Source organism: Dunckerocampus dactyliophorus, chromosome 11 (assembly GCF_027744805.1).
Source record: "Dunckerocampus dactyliophorus isolate RoL2022-P2 chromosome 11, RoL_Ddac_1.1, whole genome shotgun sequence".
Classification (NCBI taxonomy): domain Eukaryota; kingdom Metazoa; phylum Chordata; class Actinopteri; order Syngnathiformes; family Syngnathidae; genus Dunckerocampus; species Dunckerocampus dactyliophorus.
Window position 1 is genome coordinate 19,773,367 of NC_072829.1, and position 11,062 is coordinate 19,784,428.

An 11,062-nucleotide genomic window follows, 5' to 3' on the forward strand; every position below is an offset into this window, starting at 1 on the left:
CAATTTGCAACTCAATGCCAATAGTACAGAATTACTGTCCAGTGGAATACAATGTAGTATCCAACCAAAATATTCCAGAAAAATATGGACACCACTGCAGACTTGAGCTCATTGAGCATTTAAAAGAAATAACTCCACAACGTAGAAAAGCATTGCACGTGTCTTTTTCCTTGCTTTTCAGGACAATATGGCTCATATCAAAGAAGTACAGGGCACCACTTAACTGTAGTCTGTGCAGGCTCTCAGTCATACAGGAGTTGTCCATCGAGGGAAAGGCTTCTTGAGACGTCATCTGTACTTCTGTGAAGAAGGTGTCGGACGTTTCGCTCCTCATCCGAAGAGCTTCGTCAGCGAACTAAGTGCTGGTAGCCTAGGCCTTAAATACAGTAAGAGTGGGCGGAATTGGTGTGCCAACACCCTCCTTCTATTGGTTCCTTACACTAAGCCTGGGCGGAGTAGTGGTATAATCCTCTCCTGCTATTAGCACCTCCGAAAAAAGGGAAGTATCGCTCCCTGAGTTGGGTATGAACGACTCTGATACTGGGTCGTTAGCATCTATTGTTCTGGCTCGGCCCTGGCTTCACCTCATTTGCAAGACTAAGAGCTGTGGGTTTTGGTCTCAGTAACCTGCTGAACACAGGGTCCAAATTAAACCTCAAACCACCATTCCGATTCAATGATGGGTTCTGTTGTTTGACAAAAATAGCTTCCTTTACCCCTCTTTCAAAAAATCTGTTTTCTTTGGCCAAAATCTTTACCTCACTGTCCTCAAAAGAGTGATTGGTTGCCTTAAGGTGTAGATGTACTGCTGATTGAGGCCCACTAGAATTGTCTCTGAGATGTTGATAAAGCCTTTTTTGGAGCATTTGCTTAGTTTCCCCAATGTAGTCTCTTTGCATTCCTCATCTTTACAGTGGATGGAATAGACCACATTGCTCTGTTTTTGGTTTGGAGCCTTGTCTTTAGGATGCACTAATTTTTGTCTCAGGGTATTTACTGGTTTGAAATAGGTAGGAATTTTGTGTTGCCATAAGATCCTCTGGAGTTTTTCGGAGACCCCCGCTACATAAGGGACTACCACTCCTCTCCTTTTTGCTTCTGTGGGCTTTTGGGTTTCTTTCCCTACTCTCTTCTTTTGACATTTGTTAAAAGCCCACCGCGGGTACCCACAGGTTGAGAGCGCTCTCTGGACATGTTGTGTCTCCTTTTTCCTTCCCTCAGCACTAGTTGGTATTTGTTCCGCTCTATGTTGGAGGGTCCTAATAACCCCTAGTTTATGTTGTAGTGGATGGTTATTAGGACCCTCCAACATAGAGCGGAACAAATACCAACTAGTGCTGAGGGAAGGAAAAAGGAGACACAACATGTCCAGAGAGCGCTCTCAACCTGTGGTTACCCGCGGTGGGCTTTTAACAAATGTAATCATCATATTGTAAAACACGGATATTGACTCAACATGCTGTAGTGTAAAACGTACATTAAATGACAACTTACACTAGTATAGCATTATTATGATGTTGTAATGTCTCTGCAGGAGTTCAACAGTGTGTTTATTTGCAGACCTCCAATTGCATACCTTCAAACCAAATTTTTTGTTTACGGCCACTCTGCTCTCCCAAATTCTCCATGGTGACAGTTGATGTCTCATTTAAATACTCCCGGTCAAAAACTATGCAAGCGATCATAGCAGATCACCCGCAACACGCCCACAAATAGTATGTGCAAATTTTTCGTTTGCTCATGCAATTTAATTTGGGAGACACTCTACCCCTGTCAGTACACATTTTTTTGGACTAATTTTTAAAAGTTGTTCGGTGCCATTTACATGTGCATGACAGTTACGGTATGAGTGCACTGTTTTTGTAACGGTGATGTTTTCACTCTGGGACAGAGGATTTATATTATAATTGAATGCCCTGTTTTTGTATGAGAAAAGTGTTGCTGTTGTTGAAATTACAACAAATTGGGACACTTAAAAAAAAGGATTTTGTATGTTCATCACCATCAATCACCGAATGTTACAACATTCAAAACAACAGCTGTGCAAGACTCACTGGATAACATGATTGAACTTCATGCAGCTGGGACTGGTGTTTCTGATAGTTATACTGCATTTTAAAACAGTGAAGCACATTTTAAGAGTTTTTCCATGCATTTTTGTAAAGTCCAAGCACTATGTTCCTGTGTTTCTTCAATTAAAAATGACAAGCATTTGGCGTTTTTATCTTTGATCATTTCTGTAAGTGGAACTGCTCAGGAAGTGCAACCACCCCTTTAGTTGTTGTGATTGTAGCACATCCTCCCACTTTGGGAGGGTTCTACACAAGTTATTACCAGTTTAACATTCTGCGGGGGCGGTGGGTACATCCTGTATGTCGAAAGACAAATTGTAGACGTCCACATACCACGTTGCACAAGTATTTTATTAGGTCACTTAAAAAAAAATCTCACAATACATTCAGTTATTGTGTGTGTGGATTTAATTATTTATTTTTATTTAACCAGCACACAGTTTTGATTTCTTTCCACTGTACAATTCTTCATTTTTGCCGCCCATTATCTACTATTTGTTTGTGTTGCTGAATTATCTACTGATATCAGCATGGATGCATCAGTCACATGGCTTCCATCATGTCAAAGGAATCATCCAGATAAAAGTTGAAGGTTCTGTGATTATTACCTGCATCCATGCACACCATTCCTGGATTCCCAAATGTTTGATTGTGCTGGTGTGTAGTCGCTAAATGAGTTACAGATGAATTCGCCGGCCCTTCCACCACAAAGGCCTTTCAACTGTGAAAATGAGCTTGTCCATTTCCACCGCAGCATCCGGACTTCATTTGCAAGCATCACAAGCTAAACTGATTAACAACTTACATAGGAAATGCTGGGGAATAAAAACAACTCTTCTGTCATCACTTAACTAGAATGACTTTGTTTGACCTGCTCTTCACCTCTTCACACCATCTGAATTCCGGTCCTCGAGCTCTAGACATCTGAGTAAAGGCGGCGGAAATAAATAACATAAACTTTAAACACTAGATTCCATGTTTTGGGGGTTAGAGGAACAGTCTGTGTTGAATGTTTTGGTCATAATTCTATTGCTACTGACGGTCTTTCTCACCATTAATCATTATTGCTGTGTTGCAACCACGTGACCTAAAGGCAACCCGTGTCACTTCCGGTATGACGCTTTGGGGGCACACATTGAATATGGCCACGTACAAAATCAGTATCTTTGTAAAATTGATTGTGTGAGTGTGCATAGTGTGTTGCACAAAGACATGAAATAGTTGAAAACTAGCAATCAAATATCAGACATAATGACGGTAACAGAGGAAAATAGCACTTCTAACTATCAAGAATTGGAATATGCATTTGCGTCAACGTAAATGGTCTCCCGCAGCCCTGGTGGTTTTAGCTATGGGCCACGTGGGCAATTCCCCAGCGCGTCATTCTGTAGGAGGCACCGCAAAGATGAGGAGTAAAAAAAGATTCATATTTATTTGTGCTCAGTGCTTATTTGCTCATTAGCTCAGGACGTGTGTGTCTGATGGCCAGGATACCGGTGCCTCTATACTGCTCACATGGGGTGGATAAAACCAGAGTATTGAAGGAGGTGAGTTCAGTCCTCAGGTTAATTAGAAAGTAAAGAAGTCAATTACAATATGTGTTGGCCTAGCCTTGACTGCTAGTTGAGGTGTTGACGGTGGGGGATGATAACTAAGCGTATACATAATAATGGAAAACGGAAAGTCAAAGCCATCGGGTGCATGCCTGTCTTTTACTTTGTTATAACTTGTACACAAGGTCTAATAAAACCAACAATAAATGTGGCAACGGATGATATGGAATAGATGATGGGGACATTGCACAGGCTATAGAAAGTCATCGTGATTAACAAATGTTTCTGGAGACTTTGGCAAAATGCTGACTAATAGAACCTGGCATGTACCATTCACAATTCTTTGCACTCAGACGGTAGCTTGGCTGAGCACTTGAGGGGAGAGATACGCTGCAGCCTCATCTCAGCTTTCTCTACAGTATTTGGTCGTATTTGTCGATAATCCACACTGTTTTGCCTGTTGTAATTCCAGTGACGACTCATGATCATATATTAACTTGTGTTCACCTCGCTGCAAGTTATGAGGCCAGACTGTTATGTATAAATTTGACTTTTGCATCTCACAACTACGGTGCATTCAAGAACCGCCCAACAAAGTGCGAAATGTCAACACTTGACATAAATATAATCGTACAGACATAAACATTTTTTAACAGTGATATATGCATGCCGTACATATTACCAGTATTATCACATTTACCTACAGCACATGACGTGTTTTGTTGCAGAAAAAAGGGCCTCTTATTGGAGAAAAAATGTTTAAAATAATATTTTTTCTGCTGTGAATGATAATTCATGAGTCTGTGGAGATCCACTGTATCCCTCGTGTAGGAGTGGAGGATTGTGATTAGTAATTGACTTGTCAGAAATCATCATCGCATATGCCAGCCAATGAAAATAAAATGTACCAGCCAATGTATTAAGTTGGTTAAGTTAAACCACTGGAGGTCAGCAAAGATATTTTATAATTAACCTTACCATGACATTATTTACTGTGTGGCTGCGCAGATGATGACATCACCATGATGCTCGATGCTCGAAGTGAAGTCCCACCTTCAGGATATTCAAAATAAGCGACAGTCCGGAGAGACAGCCACCTGCAGCATCGTCTTTCTGCAACAAGTGTTGTGACATCAGGCACAGAGGACGTTACACCTGCAGGCGATAACAAGTCAGACCCAAGTGGAGATCAGCTTTGTAAGGGAAACTTATTGGTAAGCATTGAGATTTTATCACAAAAATACAATTTGGCTTAAGAAAGATACAGGGAAATAAGAGGCAGAAAATCCACATTTTTTTTCTGCATGCTTATTGTGAATTAGAATGGCACTACTCTAAATCTTGTTAACTTTAATAAAAATAGCATGTATACCTCCTGTATACTGTACTGTGTACTGTGCATCAGCATCTTCTTTTTCAGTGCAGTTCTACAGCACTACAAAGTACACAGTACATACAGTATATAAACCTGTATACTGTGCTTATGGATCTCATTACGTGCATGAGGTATAGTGAGTGGAGACGTCAAGGTCAATGAATTACCCTTTGATGGTCATCTTATGGTTTTATTTACATTGATTTCCTCCATTATCCATCATTGCACAACATATTTTATTAGTGACATATGTTTCAACAGCCTTGATTTTGTTCTGGGGAGCTTCAGTTAAGAAGAGTTTGTACTGTAATCCATCCACCCTAAAAAGTGCTGTTTATGTTTTATTCCCCAATTTATAAAGTGCGCTGACAATGAACAATGTAAGCAAAAGTAGTCTTTGCGGTAGAACTAATATTCAGCAGGTGGAAATCTGTGAAAATATCTTTCAAACTGTGACCGTTTTTGGTGTTGAATCAACAAGATGTGTTTCAATTCCATTTCCAGCGGCAGATCATCTGTCCTTGTCCCGACAACTACAGATGGAGCACAGCAACTCAACTGTTTGTCCATCCATCGACGACTTCCGTAATCAGGTTTACTCCACATCCTACTCCCTCATCACCGTCTTCGGCCTGGCTGGGAACGGCTTCGCCCTAGTGGTGCTGATCATAATGTACCACCAGTATTCTCCTTTCAATGTCTACATGCTGAACCTGGCTGTGTCCGACCTGCTGTGTGTTAGCACTCTGCCTCTGCGGGTTCTTTACTACGTGAACAAGGGCCAGTGGAACCAGGGCGATTTCCTGTGTCGCATCAGCTCCTACACACTCTATGTCAACCTCTACTGCAGCATTTACTTCATGGCGGCCATGTCCATCACACGCTTCGTTGCCATTGTCTTCCCTATGCAGAGCATTCAACTGGTGACAGTGAGCCGTGCACGTCTGGTGTGTGTGAGCATTTGGATTTTTATCTGTCTTGCCTCCTCACCCTTCTTGATGACAGGACAGAAAGTTGACCCAATCACCAACAAAACAAAGTGCTTTGAGCCTCCGCAAGGTCAAGGCTTGTCCAAGCTGGTCATACTGAATAATTTGTCTTTGGTGTTGGGTTTTCTCCTGCCCTTCCTGGTCATCCTGATCTGCTACACTGGCATTATCCGCACCCTCCTGACTCGCACTCCAATGGCCAGGTCCCAGCAGGATGCAAGCACCAAAGCAATTCGTATGATTGTCATCGTCCTTTTGACTTTCTTAATAAGCTTCCTGCCGTACCACGTGCAACGCTCCATCCACATAAACTCATTGTCACGGGCTGACATTTCTTGCACTGAAAGGGTTGCCCTGCAGAAGTCAGTTGTGGTGACACTGTGCCTGGCCGCAGCCAATTCATGCTTTGATCCGCTGCTTTACTTTTTCTCTGGGGAAGGTTTCCGCAGGCACCTGTCCTCCATGCGCCTGTCACGGACAACCAGCACACAGACACGCTCATTGAGGCTTAATGCTGCTGGCATAGAGCCTGGCGACAACGGACAGGTGTGCGCTACTTAATTTATACAAAACAGCAGCACTGTCAAATACGGGGAACAAAAACATTTTTTGGAGGGCTTATAATCCCCAGAATTAGGCCATTTTATTGGTAGAAAACCCATTTTATTTGCCCTGTAGTGATAACGCTTCAGTTACACAAAAAGTAGTGAAAGGGAAATTTCAACTTACCTTTACTCACAAATGACAAATCAATAGGAGCTTATCAACCCAAAGGCCTACCTCACTCGCGTGCAAATAAAAATAACAAGTAACACATGTTGAACACGCAATGTAACCGCATCACACAGACAATGTGGGGATTGAAAAAGGCTCTTACACGCCAATATACATGCAAACGAATAAAAATGTATAACTCGCAAGGCATGCTGGGAAGCCCACGTACACACTACCACAGCAAGCAAGCCTTGTGGGTTATACATGAGTATAAAATAGTATTGTTTTACATGTATATTAGTGTATAAGCATTTATATAGCATTTATTTCATAGTCCGTGTGGTGCGGTTACATTTCATGTTCCACATGTCTCACTTGTTATTTTTGGTTGCACCGTGTGCGAGGGAGGCGTTTAGTGTCTAAATAGATATTTTTATGGACTGAGAATGTGCATCTGATCTAATCTAATCTGCTTTTGGAGAATTTTTGTCAGTGAAATGAATAAAAGCTAAATACATATGAATGACGTAAGCCTGGCTGAATGATTGTAAAGTATAGCATTTTCATGGGATGCCATTTGATTGTGGTATGTCTTCACCCCAATTGTGTACTTTATTATTTGAAGAAAAATTGCTTCATTTTCTCCACAGGTGTCACAGAAGTGTGCTGTTTTTCCCAATAATCACACATTAATAACATTAATCAGCAGCTAACGTTTCATCTAGATGTAGCCAGCGTTTTGGGGATTTTGTCTTCATTCACCACCACAATAGATTTTAAATAAAACAATAAACGTGATTAAACTATAAGTTTTTGGCTCAAATGTAAGAGGTTTCACAAAATGATGGCATTCACTATTTAGTGAGTTAGACATTTTATGCAGAGTACCTCCATCCTGAAGAATCACATATGTATCACATAACTCTGTATGTGAGAATGCTAAGACTTTTGTTCCAATGCACTTTTCAGCACTATATCATCATATCATCAATGACTATTTGCTGTGGGTTTCGCTGACACCTGACCAAACACATTAAGTATTTGTGCCAGTCATTTCTATTTCCATGTCATGTAACTTATACCAGAGCTAACAGTGCCACAATTAAACACATATAAACAGTTTATAGCTAAGTGAAAGTGTATTATTGTAATGTGTTTTTTTCCGATGTCTGTGTCATGCACCCATGAGGTTGGGAAGAGCGTGGACCCCATGCGTCACCATATGAGGGTCTGGGTCTGGGCCACTTGGCTGCAGCAGCATGTGTTGTAGTGTCCTATCTCTTAGACTTACAAGCTGTGTCCACTAGATGTTACACCAGCACAGATATTGCACTTCCTCTTCATTCAGTAGACAAACTGCATGATTTTCCAGCAAGAAGTTTACACATTGAAAATGTGCAATATTTTTGTTCTGTTGTCACTGGTAGAATGAATCCTGCAGCAAACAAATCCTCAAGTTTATTGGGGATCAGTGCCTAAAGCTTCAGGGCACTTAACTTGCATCTCCCCAGCCATGCATGACTAAACTAGCCACAGAGTCAGGACATTATCAGACCTTCCGGGATTTTGCGGTGCTGCGATTGCACCGATTCTCGCAAATTCAACCAATCCCCGCAAATTTCTCCAATCACTGCAACTTCCCTGCAGATTTTGGTCAATCATCATCATTTTCGGCAATTGAATTTGTCTATTCACACTCACATATTCATACCTATGGACAATTTAAAATTGCCAATTAACCTGTGATGTGGAATATGCATCTAAAATCAATACTTTAGCAGCTGTGTCTGTACCCACGAAGGCTGTATTTCCTAGAAAAAAAGATTAATTTCAGTTCAACATAAAGACCGTACTTGGACATACTATTAGCTTACAGGTTAACAAGAGACATAACATAACCCTGAGATCAGCCTGCTGAGGCTGCTCATGAGTACAGAGAATACCACTGTCTTAGCACTTCATAAATAGATAATATTGAGCACATGATTGGCTCCCTCCCCCGTTTGCACAACAAGATGTTTGTTTCAGATGGCCCTGGTGGTTTGGCCACTCCAGCGTCTCTCCATAAAAAACTAAAAAAACACAAAGGAAAGTCCCATGTAAACTGTTTTGAAAAATACGTAAAAACCCAGGGCATATATTTGTATTTATCTTCAGGGCTTCTCAAAAAAACCCATAAATCATATCATGAGAATTCCTGAAGTTATTGTGTGAATACCCTGTGCAGTGCAGCAACATTCGCAGCATGACCTTGCAAACAAGTTTGGGTTTTTCACACTTCTTTACAATGATATAAAATGATATATCCACAAATACTGTCATGGAAAAAATTGTTAGACCGCCCTTGTTTCTGCAGTTTATGTTCGCTACAGTGGAAAAGGGGTAAGTGAGGTAAATAGAGGAGGAGGATGTGAGGGAGCGAGCTGGACTGGCAACGTGGAGGAGGTCAGTCAGGTACGGAGGGCTGAGGTTGTGTATAGCCTTGTTGGTATGTAAGAGGAGTTTGTACTCTATTCCCTGCTTGACCAGGAGCCAGTGAAGTTGCTGTAGGATGGGGGTGTTGTGATGAAATGAGGCAGTTCTGGTTAAAATCCAGGCAGCAGAGTTCTGGACCAGTTGAAGTTTTATGGAGAGACTTCTGGGGGACACCAAAAAGGTCTTGAAATGTAATGGGACAATCCCAATTCCATCGGTTTAAGGACAATTGGGACACCACTTGACTCTCGTGAACGCTCAAAATCTAGAGGTAAGGGGTAAGACGAGGGGTAAGGGGTAGAATTGGGATTCAGCCTAACTTCTTACATCAATAGCTATGGCATTGCACTGCCAAAGAAATAATGCATTACGTCACAGTTGGGTGACAAGAAAACCATTTTAAAAATGTGGAATCTTATGCATACGCAGAGTGATGCTAAATACACATTCTTTGGCCAAAACAATATAAACGGCTTACAGAGCAGCATTGGGTTCTTTGAGCTCCAATTCCTTTAATGACCTCAGGTCTTAAGCCAAAAGTTGGCCTGGCCATGAAAAACATGCTCCTGCCCTGAATCACTAACAATCCTCACTACACATAATTCCCATGTACGTCACTCAACAAAACATTCATTGTGGATTATATTATGTCATAATTGGTTGCGGGATGGGGGGATAGATGTTCTAATGTCACTGATAACAAAGAGTTGATTGGAACATTCAATGGTGCCCTGTGCAAGACCCCTTTCAGCACATGTCGGAAACCTCCACTGGTTATATCGCATGCAGTAGCTCCCAACTAACGTTTTACACATCCATTCCATAATATGATACACCAGTGGTCCCCAACCTTTTTTGATCCACGGACCGGCTTGTGTTCCCACAAATCTCCCGCAGACCGGGGTACATTATAGCGATCTAGTTTAATGTATGTTATTTATTATGTATTGTGTAAAACTTAGACATGAATAACATCAAATTAAAGCACAAAATGAATGCCAACCCACCATCCACCAGTTCAAGCTTTTTTTCCAGCGAGATTATTACATCGCTGTTTGACGTGTGTGGTAAAAGGCAGTGCGCTAGCATGAATGAACTTGAGACAAATGTGCACATTAGCACTCAATAAGTCATCAAAACTTACCTTCATGCATTCCCACATAGTATCAGCATTTGACACCAAATATGAGGTGAAAGAAAAATGGTAAAAATACAGTAGTAGTCTATCTGTGCGGCATGAGATAAAGTTAGCTCACGCACAATAGAGAGGATCCGGCCACTTTTCAAAATAAAACAGCATTAAGACTACAAATTTTGTGGAAAAAAAAATAATGCAAATTATTTTTTCTTTCTGTGCGGCCTGGTACCAAATGACCCGGGGGTCTGGAACCACTGTGATATACGATGACATACTGTTTCTCCATACGTTTATCTTTGGCCCATTTCTCTTCTTCTTTCCTCTTTTTTCTAAATTGTGCACCCGATGGCTTTGATTTTCCCTTTTTCCATGATGTTTTCCTGAAACTTAATCATCATCCCCCACTCTCATCTAGGCTAAACCAACTCCTATTGACTCACAATTCCCTCTTTTTTGTTATTTAACATTTTCATAGTAAAATAACATATGTTTGAGACTCTTGGCCTGTAATATATGTATAATATTAAGAATGAAATTTGTTGTATTAAGCAATTTCTGTTGTAATTTACTTTTTTTTACCTTTGAATTAGCCTGAAGGCTGAGGCCCAGCGGTGAACCCACCCCCCTCACTACTCAGTCTGGTTTTATCCACTTCATGTGAGCCATAAGGGGCCACCGGTATCCCGTGTGTAGAGGGCGCCCATCCAAAATACATACCCTGACCTAATGTGCAAGGGAACGTTGTT

The 11,062-nt window shown here is 41.2% G+C and overlaps 1 protein-coding gene across 1 annotated transcript; it reads left to right on the forward strand.

Annotated features, from left to right (window-relative positions):
* Positions 1-4,732: 4,732 nt before the first annotated feature.
* Positions 4,733-7,541, forward strand: cysltr1 (cysteinyl leukotriene receptor 1). The gene is made up of 2 exons (XM_054792392.1): positions 4,733-4,839; positions 5,505-7,541. Exon 2 carries the CDS (start codon positions 5,540-5,542, stop codon positions 6,548-6,550), a length of 1,011 nt encoding a protein of 336 aa, XP_054648367.1. The 5' UTR covers positions 4,733-4,839; positions 5,505-5,539; the 3' UTR covers positions 6,551-7,541.
* The last annotated feature ends 3,521 nt before the right edge of the window (positions 7,542-11,062 follow it).

Coding starts and splice junctions, on each gene's coding strand:
- cysltr1 (XM_054792392.1), top strand. CDS start 5,540: ATGGAGCACAGCAACTCAACTGTTTGTCCATCCATCGACGACTTCCGT.